Below are 17,160 nucleotides of genomic sequence, written 5' to 3' on the forward strand. Positions count from 1 at the left end.
CCGGCCATTGCCAGTCTGTTTTCCGTATCTTTCAGTTCAATTTTTTTCTTTTTTCTTTTTTTTTTTAGATTCCACAAACAAGTGAGATCACATAGTATTTGTCTTTCTTTGTCTGACTTACCTCACTTAGCATAATGTTTTCATGGTCCATCCATGTTGTCATAAATGGCAAGAGTTCAGTCTTTTTTATGGCTGAATAATATTCCACTGTGTGTGTGTGTGTGTGTGTGTGTGTGTGTGTGTGCATATACACACACAGTAGAATATTTTATATATATAACCTTTTATCCCATAATTATATATAAATAATCTTATCTTTATCTGTTTATCCTCAATGGACACAGATTGACTCCATGTCTTGGCTATTGTAAATAATGCTGCAATAAACATGGGGTTGCATATATCTTTTTGAGTTGACGTCTTTATTTCCTTGGATAAATACTCAGAAGTGGAATTGCTGGATCATATGGTAGTTCCATTTTTAATTTTTCGAAGAACCTCCATACTGTTTTCCACGGTGGCTGCACCAATTTATATTCCCATCAGCAGTGCACAAGGGTTCATCTTCTCCACATTCTCACCAACATTTTTTTCTTCTCTTTTTGATAGCAGCCATTTTAACATGTGTGAATTGATATCTCATTGTGTTTTTGAGCAATCTCTATACCCAACATGGGGCTTGAACTCACAACCCCCAAATCAAGAGTCACATGCTCTACCAGCTAGGTGCCCCTCATTGTGTTTTTGACTTGCATTTCCCTGATGATTAGTGGTGTCAAACTCCTTTTCATGTACTTGTTGGTCATATGTATGTCTTCTTTGGAAAAATGTCTATTCAGATTCTCTGCCCATTTTTTAAATGGATTGTTTTTGTTTTTGTTTTGCTATTCTGTTATTTTTTATATATTTTGGATGTTAACTCCTTATCAGATATATAAATTGCAAATGTTTTCTCCTATTCAGTAGGCTGCCTTTTCATTTTTTTGCTGTGCAAAAGCTTTTTAGTGTGATGTAGTCCTGCCTGTTTATTTTTGTTTTTATTGCCTTTGCTTTTGATGTCAGATCCAAAAAATCATTGCCAAGCCCGATGTCAAAGAACTTACTGCCTATAATTTCTTCCAGGAGTTTTATGGTTTCAGGCCTTGCATTCAAGTCTTTAATCCATTTGAGTTAGTTTTTGTGCATGGTATAAGGTAGCAGTCCAGTTTCATTCTTTTGCATGTGCCTGTCTAGTTTTCCCAACACTATTGAATATACTGTCCTTTTCCCATGTATATTCTTGGTTCCTTTGTCATAAATTAATAGACCATATATGCATGATTTATTTCTGGGCTCTCTGTTCTGCTCCACTGATCAATGTGTCTGTTTTTATGCCGATACCATACTGTTTTGAACACTATAGCTTTGCAGTATAGTTTGATATCTGGGAGACTGATGCCTCCAGCTTTGTTCTTTTTTCTCAAGATTACTTTGACTAGTCAGAGTCTTTTGCAGTTTCATACAAATTTTAGGATTGTTTGTTCTATTTCTGTGAAAAACGCCATTGGGGGAATTTTGATAAGGATTGCCCTGAATCTGTATTGTGGACATTTTAACAATATTAATTCTTCCAAGACATGAGCATGAATATCTTTCCATGTATTTGTGTCTTCTTCCATTTCTTTCATCAGTGTTTTATAGTTTTCAGTGTACAGGTCTTTCACCTCCTTGGTTAAATTTATTTCTAGGTATTTTATCCTTTTTGATGCAATTGTAAATGTGATTGTTTTCCTAATTTATCATTCTGATAGTTTGTTATTAGTGTATAGAAATGCAACTGATTTTTTATATTGATTTTGTATCCTGCAACTGTACTGAATTTCTTTATTCTAACTGTTTTTTCATGGAATGTGTAGGGTAATATAATATTTCATTTGCAAATAGTGCAAGCTTTACTTCTTCCTTTCTAATTTGAATAAGTTTTATTTCCTTTTCTTGCCCAATTGCTATGGCTAGGACTTCCAGTGCTATGTTGAATAAATGTGTCAAGAGTGGGCATCCTTGTCTGAACAAGGATGTTTCAGCTTTTTACCATTGAGTATGCTAGCCTTGTTATATATAGCTTTTATTATATTGAGGTAATTTCCCTCTACACTCACTTTGTTGAAGGTTTTTATCATGAATGGAATTTTGTCAAATGTTTTTTCTGCATCTATTGAGATGATCATGTGGTTTTCTATTCTTCTTTTTTTTTTTAAGATTCTATTTATTTATTTGACAGAGAGATACACAGCGAGAGAGGGAACACAAGCCAGGGGGAGTGGGAGAGGGAGAAGCAGGCTCCCCGCGGAGCAGGGAGCCAGATGCAGGGCTCGATCCCAGGACCCTGGGATCATGACCTGAGCCGAAGGCAAATGCTTAACTGACTGATCCACCCAGGCACCTCTTATTCTTCATTTTGTTTATGTGGTGTATCACATTGACTGATTTGTGGATGTTGAACCGTCTTGCATCACTGGAATAAATCCCACTGATCATGGTTAATGATCTTCCTAATGCATTGTTGAATTCGGTCTGCTAATATTTTATTGAGGATTTTTACATCTATGTTCATCAGGGATATTGGCCTATAATTTTCTTTTCTTATGGCATCCTTATCTGGATGCCTTATTTGGTATCAAGATAATGTTGACCTCATAAAATAAGTTTGGAAATGTTCCTTCCTCTTCTATTATTTTGGGGGTGGGGTGGGAGGGAGAGTTTGAAAAGGATTGGTATTAAATCTTTGAATGTTTGTTAGAATTCACAGTGAAGCTGTCTGGTCCTGGACTTTTGTTTGTTTGGAGGTGATTGATTACTGATTCAATCTCCTTACTAGTAATCAGTCTGTTCAGATTTTCTATTTCTTCATGATTCAGTCTTGTATGTTTCTAGAAATTTGTCCATTTCTTCTAGATTTTTAAATTCATTGGCATATAATTGTTCATAATAATCTCTTAAGATCCTTTGTATTTCTGTGATAACAGTAGAAATGTCTAGTCTTTGCTTCCAGATTTTATTTGTGTCCTCTCTTGGTGAGTCTAGCTAAAGCTTTGTCAATATTATCTTTTCAAATAACCAGCTGCTTTTAACTTCATTGATCTTTTCTATTTCTTTTTAGTTTATCTTTCATTTATTACCACTGTTTTTGTTATTTCCTTCCTTCTACTAACTTTGGGCTTCATTTGTTCTTCTTTTTCTAGTTTTTTGAGGTATAGAGTTTGGTTTTTCTTTGAGATTTTTCTTGCGTATTGATGTAAGCATTTATCACTATGAACTTCTCTGCTTTTTCTGTGTCCCATACAGTTAGATATGTTGTATTTCCATTTTCATTTGTCTCAAGATATTTTTTGATTTCTCTTGATTTCTTTTTTGACCCATTGGTTGCTCAATAACATGTTATTTAATCTCCACAGATTTCTGAATTTTCCAGGTTTTTTTTGTAATTAAATTCTAATTTCATACGATTGTGTTCAAAGACGATGCTTGATATGATTTCAATTTTCCTAAATGTATTAATATTTGTTTTGTGGCCTAACATACAATCTATCTTGAAGTGCACTTGAGAATATGTATTCTGGTACTTTTGGATAGAATGTTCTGTAAATACCTGTTAGGTCCATCTGGTCTAACATGTCTTTTAAAGCCAATGTTTTCGTATTGATATTCTGTCTGGATGATCTATCCATTTGTGTGAGTGGGGTATTAAAGTCTCCTACTATTATCGTATTGGTGTCAATTTCCCTCTTTAGGTTTGTTAATACATAAATAGACAGCAATACAATAATATTAGGTGACTTTAAGAACATTTAATGGGCATTTTCAAATATATACAGAAGTAGACAGAAAAATACAATAAACCTCCCTTTATGTATCATTTAACTTCAACAATGATTAACAATTTGCCTATCTCATTTCACCTATTTTTCTACTACACCCACATTTTTTTCTGTAGTACTTAAATTCCATAGTAAAGCATCTTATTTATTGATACTTTATTAGTATCTCTAGAAGATATGTTTTTTAAAACCTAGCCACAATACCCTTATCACACAGACAAAATAATAATTTTTAAAAATCCTTCCTTAGTAAAATATTGTTTCTTGTTCAAATATCCCCATTGTCTCAGAAATATCTTTTATAATTGTTTTATTCAAATCAGTATGCAAGCAACATCCACCCATTAAAATTGGTTTTGTCTGTTTCCCATGCCATTTATTTGCTGAACAAACTGAACAAATATATATATGTTTTACATATATGTGTTTAATGTATGTTTTTAAAAATCACTCTGGCTAGGGGCACCTGGGTGGCTCCACCGGTTAGGTGTCTGCCTTCGGCTCAGGTCATGATCCCAGGGCCCTGGGATCCAGCCCTGCATCGAGCTCCCCACTCAGCGGGAAGTATGCTTGTCTCTCTCCCTCTGCCCTTCCCCCTGCTTGTGCACTCTCTTGCTCTCAAATAAATAAATAAAATCTTTAAAAATAAATAAAAAAACAAAGAATAATCACTCTGGCTAAACAAAATGTGGCATATACTTACAATGGAGTATTATTCGTCCCTCAAAAAGAAGGAAATTTTGTCCCATGCTACAACATGGATGAACTTTGGCAACATTAGGCTAAGTGAAATAAGCCAGTCAAGAAAGGGCAAATACCATGTGATTCCACTTACATGAGGTACACGGAGTCATCAGATTCACAGAGAGAGAAAGTAGAATTGTGGTTGCCAGGGAGTTGGGGGAGGGGGGAAGGGGATGTTGTTGAAGGGTGTAAAGTTTCAGCTCTGCAAGTTTTCAGTGTGGTGCCTGGTTGCACAAAGATGTGGATGTACTTAACACTGCTGAAATGCACACCTAAAAATGGTTAAGAGTGTACATGTTTATGTTATGTGCATTTTATCACACTTTAAAAACATTTTTAAATCCCTGCTGTGTGGAGAATGGTTTGTAGCCAAGACAAAGTAGAAGCAGGTTGACCAGCTGGGACAACATTGCAGTGGGCCAGGTGAGATGACAGTGGCTTGGATTTTGGTGATAATGGTGGAGGCAGTTAAAAAAAAGATCAGATTTTGGGTCCATTTAAAAAGGAGAAACAGGGGCGCCTGGTTGGCTCAGTCAGTTGAGCGTCCTACTCTTGATTTCGGCTCAGGTCACGATCTCCTGGGTGGTGGGAACAAGCTCCGTCAGGCTTCGTGCTCAGTGCGGAGTCTGCTTGAGGATTCTCCCCCTCTGCCCCTCCCCACCACCACCCCCACTCTCTCTTTCTCTAAAATAAATAAGTCTTTTTAAAAATAAATAAATAAATAAGAGAAACAGTACCTGCTGACGGATTGGATATTGAGTGTGAAGGAAAGGAAAAGCGATGAGGGACTCCAAGGATTTGGGCCTGATGAACTGAGTTCCTGGCAGTGCTATTTAGTGCAGTGAGGAATCCTGAAGGAGGAGCCAGCTACCAGGTGGCAGGTTGATAACATTGGACCTTTTCCACGGGGGAAGGGAGCTTGGTTGTTCTCTTTGGAACGGGCACTTACTCTGGATTTGGATTTGGTTTCCCTGGCTGTCGTCATGCTGCTGCCAGCACCCTCTCTAGACACCTGCTGAATGGCTGATAGTCTGTCATGGCCTCATGTGCGATATTACTTCTGACCAGGGAACTCATGTTACCAGGAAAAAGTAAGCCATGGGCAAATGCCCATGAGATTCCATGATCTTATTCTGTATGGGAACACCAGAAGGAGGAGGCTCAGTAGAGCAGGAATGGTCTGTTGGCAGCCAGTTCCTGTGTCAGCTGGAGAAACACCTTGCCGAGATGCAGCATATGGTCTCACAGGCACTGCTGTTTCTCCCCAGCCAGGATGCACTTGGCCAGGACTCCATGGGTGGTTGTGGTGGTGGAGGGGACTTCTCATGATCATACTTATGGATGTGATCAAAACCATTTGCCTCCTTTACCCGAGTTTCTGTTTGGGAAGTTTAGGCATCTGGAGAGACACGTTTTCACCTGGAGACAGCCCCCCAAAAAGAATGGGCTGGAATATTCTGTTAGCCAAGTCAGTGAACATTAAACCGTGTCTGATTTTACAGTAGTTCCCCGTTATCCATGGGGGAGACATTCCAAAACACCCAGGGGGTGCCTGAAACTGCAAAGAGTACCAAACCCTGTGTAGACTCTGGTTTTTTCTATGCAAACACACCTACGATAAAGTTTAATTTATAAATTAGGCACAGTAAGAGATCAACAATTAATAATAAAATAGAACAATTATAACAATATACTGTAATAAAAGTTATCTGAATGCAGTATCTCTCTTGCTCTAAAACATTTTTTTAAATTGAAGTGTAGTTAACATATATTAGTTTCAGGTGTACAACATAGTGATTTGACAGTCGTACACATTACAAGATGCTTGCCATAAATGTCATTACCATCTGTCACCATACAGTTATTTCAATATTATTACTATATTCCCAATGCTGTACTTTTTGTCCCTGTGACTTATTTATTTGCTAACTGAAAGTTTGTTCCTCTTCAGTCCCTTTATCTGTTTCATCTGTCCCCCAACACCTCTCCCCTCTAGCAACCCCCAGTTTGTTCTCTGTATTTAAGAGTCTGTTTCTGGTGTTTACTGTTGTTTTGGTTTTTTATATTATGCATGTAAGTGAAATCATACAGTATTTGTCTTTCTCTGTCTGACTTATTCCACTTAGCAAAATCTTCTCATCCACCCATGTTGTTGCACATGGCAAGATTTCGTTCTCTTTCTCTCAGAATATCTTATTGTGCTGTACTCATCCTTCTTCTTGTGACGACATGAGATAGCATGCCTATGCACTGAGACAAAGTGAGGTGAGTGACAGAGGCACTGTGACGTGGCATTAGGCTGCTGTTAACTGACCTTCTGATGACACGTCAGAAGGATGATCATCTGCTTCTGGGCCACGACTGACTGAAGGTCACCGAAACAACAGAAAGAACTGCAGATAAGCGGGCTAGTGTCTGTCGAAAAGTAATGTGGTATTCCTACCCCTGAATGTCATGGAGCTATTCACACCTATCACGTGTCACCCTCAGTTCTGGGTCTCAGCATCTTCCATCACATCAGAACTCCTCAGAGCCTGACCTTCCATGATGTCCACGGGCAAGTCTTCTTGCTGCCATGTTCTTCCTTCCCAACCCCTTGCTTCAGTTTGATGTCTACTGCCCACAAGCCTGCCTGAAGGAGGTTGCCTGTTGCCCTTGCACAAGATCACCAGCGTCTCTGCCAACAGCCTTAAACACAATACCCCTTGGGCCCCAGAGAGATGCTGGGATCCACTCTAACACTGTCACCTGGGCCCCAACACCTGTGCCTCCCTGTGGGTCTCCCAAAGTCTCAAAAAGAGATCTTTTGTTTTCTCCTTTTGTTTCTTACCTGAAAACAACAACCAAAACTTTTTTTAAAGATTTTATTCATTTATTTGTTTTTTAAGATTTTATTTATTTGTTTGACAGAGAGAGCACAAGCAGGGGGAGCGGCTGGCAGAGGGAGAGGGAGAAGCAGGCTCCCTGCCAAGCAGGGATCCCAATGCGGGGCTTTATCCAAGGACCCTGGGATCATGACCTGAGCCAAAGGCAGACGCCTAACCGACTGAGCCACCTAAGATTTTATTTATTTATTTGAGACAGAGTGAGCGAGAGAGAGCACAAGCTGGAGGAGGGGCAGAGAGAGAGGAAGAAGCAAACTCCCCGCTGAGCAGGGAGCCCAAGGTGGGACTCGATCCCAGGACGCAGGGATCATGACCTGAGCCGAAGGCAGACCCTTAACCGATTGAGCCACCCAGACGTCCCAACAACCAAAACTTTAATAAGCACCTTTTTCCTTAGGAATTAGCATTGTCTTCATTCATGTAAAGCCAAGAGTCTCCCACCATTCACACCCCAAATCAAGAAAAATGCCACTCACCTGAATGCACAATGCACATTATGAAGCCACAACACTTCTCATCTGCCTTCCAGGTAATGGTGACGCCCACATTCTTGGAGAGTAACAGGTACTCCGGTTGTAATAAGAAAGGGCTTATTCTAGCAATCTTTCTATAAACAGAGTGGATACCAATTACTCAGATCTTAGACTCAGGTGCACAAGAAATGCAACTTTATTTTTTATAACAATAATTTTTTGTCTGAGATAGTGACCACTCACCACCCCTCCTCATTCTGCAGGGTGGCAAAAGTGAGATCTTAGCTAATTCACATCAGGATTTCTCAACGGTTCAGGTTTACCGCCCCCCACCCTGCCCCAGGGCTGCATTTAGCCTCTGGGAACAGGGTTCAGGGAAGACTTGCAACATCCGTAGGAAGAGCAACTTAAACTCTGCCTCCTCTGAGAGCCCGGGGCGCTGCGACAGCACCCTCTTGTTGTCCTTTGGTTCTCTGTGTTGCATGCTCCTGCTCCGAGACACGCAGGGAAATGCTCGGCTGCCCTGCAGCCCCTACCCCTCACAGCCCCCCCACCCCACCCCACTGAGGTGGCCCCAGGCCCCTGGGCCCAGGCACACTTTGGGGCTTCCGTTCTCTCCTGCTCCCAAGGCACGTGGTGCGGGGGCTCCCAAGGCCCGTCACTGCCCAGCCCCGCGGCCTCTCTGTCCGATCCCCTCACTTACCTAGGGGTTACTGCTAGCCTGTTGGCCTGTGGAGCTGAGCAGCTGCCTTTCTTTAACGGGAGCATGTGAGGCGGCAGAGCACTCACCCTGCCTGCGCCGCCAAGCCTCCCTCCCCTCCTCCTTTCCCTCTGGGCCTCAGCCAGGGAAGGGGGGCAGGCCAAAGCCTCTACTCTTGCTATTCCCGGGGTCCCTTCCAGTTTGCAGAAGTCCCATACCCCTTTGAGCTTCTGTGTAACAGTCCACGGCCAAATGTTCCAGTTCCCACGGACAGAAGCAGGAGAAGCAGGAAGGTATTTGTTCCTCCGGAAACTTTGAAAGGTTGTCTCAAAGGCAAAACAAAACAAAAATCGCATCCCTTTTAGGATGGAGGATGTTTTTTCCCTCCGGCATTGGAGAGTGGGATCCCCCTCCAAAGCCCGGCTGGTCTGCAGGGGCTTCAGGAACAGCGAGGCAGGTTTAGGGGATGCCTAAAGGAAGGCCCTCTCCCTGGGCGGTCAGCGCATGCTGTGGAGCGAGGAGCCACAAGCTACAAAACAGGAAAAGGTCTTTAAAGAGTTTTAAATTCTCCTTTTTGTAGTCCTACATTTCTTCCTTTGCTGGCTGTCCTGCATAGACTCAGATGTTATTTTTTTTTTCAAACGTAGTCTCATCTTGGCCCACTGATACTTCTAGAACCACAACGATTTCTGAGAAGCTTGCCTCAGTTCTACACACCAGTCTTCTCATGTCCCGGAGTGACCTGCCCCAGATTCCTTTCTATGGTTTGCCATCAGTCTGTAGGGCCAACGTACACTATGACCGTGGGCAATAATTTAATCTCTCTGTGACTCCATTTTCTTCCATAAAATGGGACAAATCATAATATCTATGACATAATAACACGTGAAGTCCTTAGAACAAAGCATGGTACATAGTAAACAGTCAATAAATATTACTATCATCATTGTTATGACCACCTTCATTACTATGACAAAGCCAATATGAATTCCTACATGGTAAGTCTTAGGCCACAACTCAGATAGGCAAAAAATGTAACTTGCTTTATTTTTCCGTAAGTCTGTTTAGTTTCTCTTTTGTACACCCCTTCCCGAGTAGCAGAACCTTCATTCCAGTTAATTCAGAGTCTCCCTCTCTCTAGGGTTGTATCTAACCTTTGGGCCTGGGTCCTAGGCCAGTGGTGCACCCAGGTTCTTATGGCGGAACTGACTTCCCCAAGCATCCAGCTTAGATCCAGTTCCCACTTCCTGGGGAGCATGGGAGCACAGAACACCTCTAGAAGAGGCCAAGTTTCTTCGTAAGTTCAGGGGGAATTACAGGAGGGAGAGGGGATGTGGTAGGGTAAATTTTTAGAATCCTATACAATGATTTTCTTCATTACTGCTACTTTATTTATACTCGATGGCCCTTTACCAGTCGAAGTAGACTGTGAGGCATCCGTTGTACATCCCAGGGAAGGGTTATTACATCAGAGAAGAAGAGGCTTTGAAAGAGTTGCAGCATTAATTTTAGGCCATAAACACTAGATTGGAAAGAATATGAGGTGATGGCTAAAGTCAGGTCTTATAAGCCAAAATGAGATACAGCTTCTCTTGGTTAGAAGAGAGGAGAGTTAGAAAGGAAACAGGTAATGAGATTCTGTGTGGGTAGGGAGAGCATAAAGTTTAGCATCCAAACTGGTTCACTTTTGAAAGTGAAAGGGAGTGCTATTAATACACTAGCACCCCTATCCACTGCGACACGTTCCAAGACCCTCAGCGGACAGCTGAAACTGCACATAGCACCAAAATTTATATATACTGTGCATTTTCCTAGACATACATACCTATGATGAAGTTTAATTTATAAAGTAGATGCAGTAAGATATCAACAACGATAGCTAATAATAAAATAGAACAATTATAACAACATACTATAATAAAAGTTACGTGAATGTGGTCTTTGTGTCTCTCTCTCTCAGAATATCTTAATGTACTGTACTTACCTTTCTTCTTCTTGTGATGATGTGATATGACAGAGCGCTAGGCCGCTATTGACCTTCTGATGATAGGTCAGGAGAAGGATCATGTGCTTCTGGGCCACAGTGGACCATGAATAACTGAAACCAGGGAAAACAAAGCCACAGATAATGGGACACTATTGAATTATGCTGGGATCACAGACACAAACCAGGACTATCCCAGGCAAACCAGCCCAGTCATATGGGTCCTACTCCCTATCCCCATACCTACCCCAGGACCAAGTAGAGGTGAGGGTTTCTAGAAACCATCGATTTGCTTGGGGAATCTGAAAGGAGAGCTCCTATTCTCCTTTGCTTATGAGAAGGTCTCCAGGGGTCCAGTTGAGCATGGCTGCACAGACAGGGTGGACAAAGCCTGGTGCGCTTCTCCATGCACCAACGTGGCAAGGAAGCATGGCTACTTGTTTTCTCTGCCCTGAAGAAGTTGTTGGTAGCTGAAAAAGAGCCAGGCCTGGCAAGGCCATGGGGCAGAGACACAAGGGTCAGATGGGAAGGGAGCGGGAGTGCCCCAGCAAAGGCCGAGATTAAAGACAGCAGGACAGTACGCAACCTGCCCTCAAGCCACTCCCACTAGTGTCCTCAGCCTGCCACCACAACCAAGCAACCAATCCTGGGAAATGAGAGGGGACCCCACATTAATGAACACATGGAATGGACAGAGATCCTCTGATTTGACTGACACTTCATTTAAGAAGCCGGGCAGAACAGGCACTTGATACGGAAACGCCATGGTTGTGAATATGGTGACATATCTTGCACATCTGAGTTGTGGCCTGAGATTCACACCCACTTCACAATGACACAGAGAACCCAAAGTTAGAATGTCAAGTCCTGGGTGCCTGGGTGGCTCAGTCGGTTAAGCGTCTGCCTTCAGCTCAGGTCATGATCCCAGGGTCCCAGGATCGAGTCCCCAAGAGTCTGCTTCTCCCTCTGACCCCTCTCGTGCTCTCTCTCTCACTCTTGTTCTCTCAAATAAATAAATAAATAAATAAAATCATTTTAAAAAATGTCAAGTCCTAAAGGCAGAAGTCTTGCAACTTTGAAATAAAAGTCCCTCTTGGGGCGCCTGGGTGGCTCAGTTGGTTAAGCGACTGCCTTCGACTCAGGTCATGATCCTGGAGTCCCAGGATCGAGTCCCGCATCAGGCTCCCTGCTCGGCAGGGAGTCTGCTTCTCCCTCTGACCCTCCCCTGTCTCATGCTCTCTCTCTCTCTCTCTATCTCATTCTCTCTCTCAAATAAATAAATAAAATCTTTAAAAAAAAAATGAAATAAAAGTCCCTCTTTTAAAAAATATTGCCTTAGAGTCTAGTCTTCTAGAGCATTCTGTTATATAGACATGCGATTCTACACACAGGAAAGGTCTGGCCTTTGGGGGAAGCGCTTTGATAGAATATACAAACAAAACAAAACAAAACAAAAAACGCACTTAACCTTCAGCCCAGGGTTTTATTTCTCAGCATCTGCCTTAGAAAAATAATTGCCCATTTTCAGAGTTGTGTTGTTTATAATAGTGAAAAATTGGAAATACCCTTAATATCAGTCAATAGAGGAGTGGTTAAATAAACAACTGCCATCTTCACACTACTGAGCAGTAAGTTTTCAAAATGTGTTAGGTTTTGTATTATTCTGAAGTGGAAAATTCCTCAAGACAAAGATTTGAAAAAGCAAGATATGGAACAATACATACAGTATGGGATTATTTATGTGAACACACATGTAACACACCTCGGGCACATATACATAAAAGCGTGTATTTGTCTATAAATTTGTAATGTAAGTAAATGTGAGAAATAAAGATCTGGAAAGATAGTCACCAAACTGAAAATAATGGTTAACTCTGAGGTGGGGACTACAACTGGGAGATTGAAGGTTAAGGTAGATGTGCTCACTGTATGGGGACGTTCAAATTTTTTACAGCAAGAATATATTCAGGCAGCGTTACCCATTTTTTTTTTTTTAATTGCTGCCTTGTAGCAGCCAGGAAACAGATAGTACAAATGAGGATAATTTGAGGAGAGTTTAATTAAGGGACAATTTGTAAAGTTACAGATAAGGTTCAGGAGAACTACTTAGGAGAGCGATGTGGAAACAAGGAGAAAGTTATGTAGTAACATTTCCTGGAGGAGAACCGTGACCTGTGTTCGAAGGATATAGCCAGTCAGAGGAGTTAAGAAATAAATTCCCTGATGTCATTCTCCTTCCCTCACCTTCCGGAGCTGTCCACTGGCCAAATCCAATGGGAAGCCAGAGAATAAGGGAACTTGTTGATATAGTCCATAGAGTGAGACTTCTGGGGAGAAAGCAGAGGGCAACGTGGTGGACAGTTATCATACTTAATATAAAAACAGCTGCCATAATTGATAAAAAAAGGAAAAACAGCTCACCAAATGTTGGGATGTTTGACTAAATGTCACCGCACCCCTTTCCTGAATTCTGAACAAATTGAGATCTATTAAAAATGAATAAGGCAGGTGGGAGCCAAGTATCACCTTCAGTATGGAATAGGGGCTAGGATGGAAGACCATCTAGTGTGAGAAACAAATGTCTTCCCAATACGGAATCTGAGAATGTGCATCGTGCCGACCTATCAGAGCGTATGCTGCAATAGAGCAGACCCCTCCCCAAGACAGAAAGGGAGAAGATGCGCTGAGCACGACCAATCGTCGTTTCTTCATTTCACCATTACACAGGTCACGTGGCCTTTTCTGGGGTAGAGTAAGGGAAGGGGAAGAGTGTCCAGAATGTCCTCGCCCTCACATGGATTGAATGATAGGGAGAGGGGAGGGTGTGTTCCTTGCTAACAACCAACAGAAAAACTGGGCAAAGAATATGAACAGGAAGCTTATATCCAGTGAGACGAAGATAACAAAGGAAGGGAGAGAGGAGGAAGGGGAAAGGAAGTCAGAGGGGGGGAAAGAGGACAGACCTCTCTCCCTGTGGGTGTTTATGGGGTGGAGATAGCGATGTAGAAGATACCTCACAGGGAAGATTGAAAACCAGCAGGGAGAGGGTGCTCATTTCCTTCTTCATAGATTTCCATGGTTTAATTGTTATGTAAAGTGTCTGTAGTTAAAAACAAAACCTCAATGTGTGGAAAAGCCATAAGTTCCTTTTTTAGAAAGAAGAGAGTGTTAATTTTGTCAAACGCAAATGGTACAAAGAGATGAAGTGTGGATTTTTGGGTGGGACTGTGAACCAGGAGGTTCCTACAGACACCAACAAGGGCAGCTGCGGGCGTTGTTGCAACCCCGGGTTTGGTTCTGGGGAGGTGAGGAAGTGTCACTAATGAGTGAACACGATGCTTTCTAAGAACTGGCTATGGCAAGAAAGTGGGGTGGTATCTGGAGGGGAACTAAGGGTTATGGACAGACTTTGTTTCATGATCAGGGAGATTCGAGCCTATTTATATGCAGCGGGGAAGGTGACAACACAGAGGGAGAGAGAAGACAGGCCATGAGCAAGGTCACAGATGAGACAGATGGAGGGAAATCATGGCCTCTAAAATAGGTGGGAAGGAAGTAAGGTGAGGGCAGTAAGCTTGTGGGTGAGAAAGGAAGACAATTTCCAGTCAGAGAAAAGGCAAGGGCACCTCCTGATCAAGAGGTGTGGGGGATCTGAGGATAGGGTTCCGCTTCAGAATCTGGTTAAGTTGGAGACTAGTCATGTCACCAGTCTGGTAGTATCCACGGTAAGGTTAGCACAGATTGGTCTAAGTTCGGTGGATTGTAAGGAGCACGTGTAAGACAAGAAAGTTGTGGGAGTTAAGAACCCTTGAGAGAAGGTGATTCAATTGGAGTCTAGTGTGGACAGAAAAAAAAAGGGGGCCTCTTCATGTGTCAAGAGCACTCCCTACTTCCCATACAATTGCAGTAATTGCCTGTTCATTTGCTGTCACCAACCCCTGTTAGAGTATAACCATCTCCATTCTCTAATTCTCTCTCTGTGAATAGAGACTATGTGGTGTATGGTAATTATTTGGTAAATAGCTGTCCACTGAATAACTTAGGGGAAAAGAGGGGACAGTGTGATGTAATGGATCTCTTAATGAGCTAGAGAAGAAAGTAGAGTGGGATTCCATTTAATTAAATTCAACCAATATGGGCATCACTTCTACATTTAGGTACTAGGCAAACCACAGCACATGAGCAGATGCAGTCCTGCGTCTACAGAGCCTGGGCTGGAGGAATACCAGAGCAGAATGTGGAGGCTGAGATCAGAGATTGACATGATGAGATTTACAATTTGGAGGTGGAGGTGCTCTAGGTGACGACTCTGTCCAACTATCTTTTGATTACTGATCAGAATTGTCTGAGCCACATGGGGAAAGGAGGAAAGTTCCAGGCTGCATTATGGCAGGGGGAGAGTACAGTGTGCCTGGGGGCAGACAGAAGGAATGCAGAAGGTAAAGTTAGGAAAAACAGCGCAACGCATAATGATTAAAAGCATATGCTTTGATTCAGACCTGGATTCAAAATCTGACTTCCCCTCTGCTACGAGACACCTTCTAGACAGTGATTCTTAACCGGTGATGTTACCCCCCAGGAAATATTTGGCAATGTCTAGAGGAATTTTCAGTTGTCCCAGCTCAGTGGGAGGAGAGTGGGGTGCTACTGGCATCAACTGGGTTGAGGTTAGGGATGCTGCTAAACAGGACTGCCCCCTAAAAAAGAACTGTTATGCCCCAAGTGCCAATAGTACCAAAGTTGAGACATTCTGCCTCAAGACTTATCCATAAAATAGTTTCAATAATGCCAACCTGTTAGACGTTTTATGAGAATTAAACCATTTAATGTATACAAAGAACTTGCCATATAGCATATGATAAGAATGAGAATAAGAAAAACCATGACGAGGAGCATGAAGATGGATGGAGTAAGATGCTAAAGACAGATCTCTCATTACAGTTGTGAATTGAGCATTTATTTGCAGTACATAAAAAACCATCTTTTGTTTGGACTGCTGATCTTTAAAGTGTCACATCGTAACAGGCACTGTAGTTGCTGCATATCTGAAGTAGACCCCCTCAGGGGCAACCCAATATCAGCCAAGATCTTCAAACGATCAATGTTGAGTTCACCCCTGGAGAAGAGAGAGGAAATGTTTTCAGGGCTCCAGTGGGAAGAGTTGTGGGGTTGTGCGGAGGCCAGCTATGCCCAAATCCAACAATATGGTGGAGTCCCTGTACTTAATGCTGGGGCTGGCCGGAAGAGGACGTACTCTTCTTATTTCTCCTTTCATTTTAATAGTTGCAAAATATTACAAACTCAAATCTGGAAGGGAAAAAGATGGAAGTATTTACTGGCCAAATCGAAGTACCTCAATTTTTATTTATCTTTCCAATCTCTATGTAAGTCATTATATGTTCATCATAGAGGGGAGAAAAAAACCTGACCAAAAGAAAAAGGAAAAAGAGTACACATAGTCTTATTATTATTCTGGCATGCGTTCTTTCAGGTTTTTTTCCTGTGCATACAGGGCATTATGTATACCTTTTAAAATAAAATTTTTGGGGTGCCTAGGTGGCTCAGTTAGGCATCTGCCTTCAGCTCAGGTCATGATCCCAGGGTCCTGGGATTGAGCCCCTCATCCGACTCCCTGCTCAGCAGGGAGTCTCCCTCTCCCTCTGCCTGCTCCTCGCCCTGCTTATACTCTCTCTCTGTCAAATAAATAAATAAATAAATAAGTCTTTAAAAAAATAAATAAATAAGTAAAATTGTTATCATGTTATTTAAAAAACTTTGTAACCTGCTTTTTAATTTAATAACACATTTTAAATAGTTTTAATGTCTTTAAGCATCCTTTTGTATTAATTTGTCAAAATACAAACATCTTTTTTTCCTAATTACAAAAGGAATAACCACTAAATGTGAAAGAAATGCCAACAGTGTCTAGAAAAGAAAGGGAGGGGGGAACCCACAGTATTTGGGTTAGGAAACTGTGACTTCAGTTGGCATAAACAACTAAACAACAGAAAGCTCAGAGGACGGGCTCAACAGCATCATCAGGACACCAGGTGCTTTCTGTCTCTCTCTGCTGTCTTTGGGGGCCTCATCTGCAGCCTGTTCTCCTCATTGTCACAAGATGGCTTCCAGTGGACATCAAGGCTGCAGAGTCCCTTCTTACGTCTCTCTCCCCAGGAATATCAATTTGTTCTTTAAGTCTGATGGTATCAACTTGTGTCATATGATCTCCCTGACCAATAACAGTCACTGGGACAATCCTAATCGCTCATGAACTAGGCCTGGTCAGATACAGCGCCCAGGGGTGGGGTCAGCATGTTCTGAAGGGCATGGCTATGTGAGGAGGGGTGGACACCTAAACCCAGTGAGATGGAAGGAGAATGTGTGGTTGGATAAGCAGTCAACCGTGTTCACTTCAATACTCCCGTCTGGCTATCCAACATGCCTACATCCTTTCCCATCTATCATTTTTTTACAAAAAAAAAAAAAAAGAGAGATTTATTTATTTATTTATTTATTT

At 41.9% G+C, this 17,160-nt stretch overlaps 1 protein-coding gene across 1 annotated transcript in view; it reads right to left on the reverse strand.

The window, feature by feature from the left end:
- Positions 1 to 5,967: 5,967 nt before the first annotated feature.
- LOC116626515 overlaps positions 5,968 to 17,160 on the reverse strand; it is a 34,462-nt gene continuing 23,269 nt past the window's right edge. The window contains exons 3-8 of the mRNA XM_032395869.1: positions 12,888 to 12,970; positions 10,891 to 11,130; positions 10,644 to 10,757; positions 8,878 to 8,985; positions 7,963 to 8,093; positions 5,968 to 6,020 (exon numbers count right to left, since the gene is read on the reverse strand). Coding sequence (XP_032251760.1) covers positions 5,968 to 6,020; positions 7,963 to 8,093; positions 8,878 to 8,985; positions 10,644 to 10,757; positions 10,891 to 11,130; positions 12,888 to 12,958 — 717 coding nt within the window. The 5' untranslated portion in view covers positions 12,959 to 12,970. The remainder of the gene's footprint in view (positions 6,021 to 7,962; positions 8,094 to 8,877; positions 8,986 to 10,643; positions 10,758 to 10,890; positions 11,131 to 12,887; positions 12,971 to 17,160) is intronic.

This window comes from Phoca vitulina, unplaced genomic scaffold (assembly GCF_004348235.1).
Source record: "Phoca vitulina isolate PV1807 unplaced genomic scaffold, GSC_HSeal_1.0 scaffold88, whole genome shotgun sequence".
Taxonomy (NCBI): domain Eukaryota; kingdom Metazoa; phylum Chordata; class Mammalia; order Carnivora; family Phocidae; genus Phoca; species Phoca vitulina.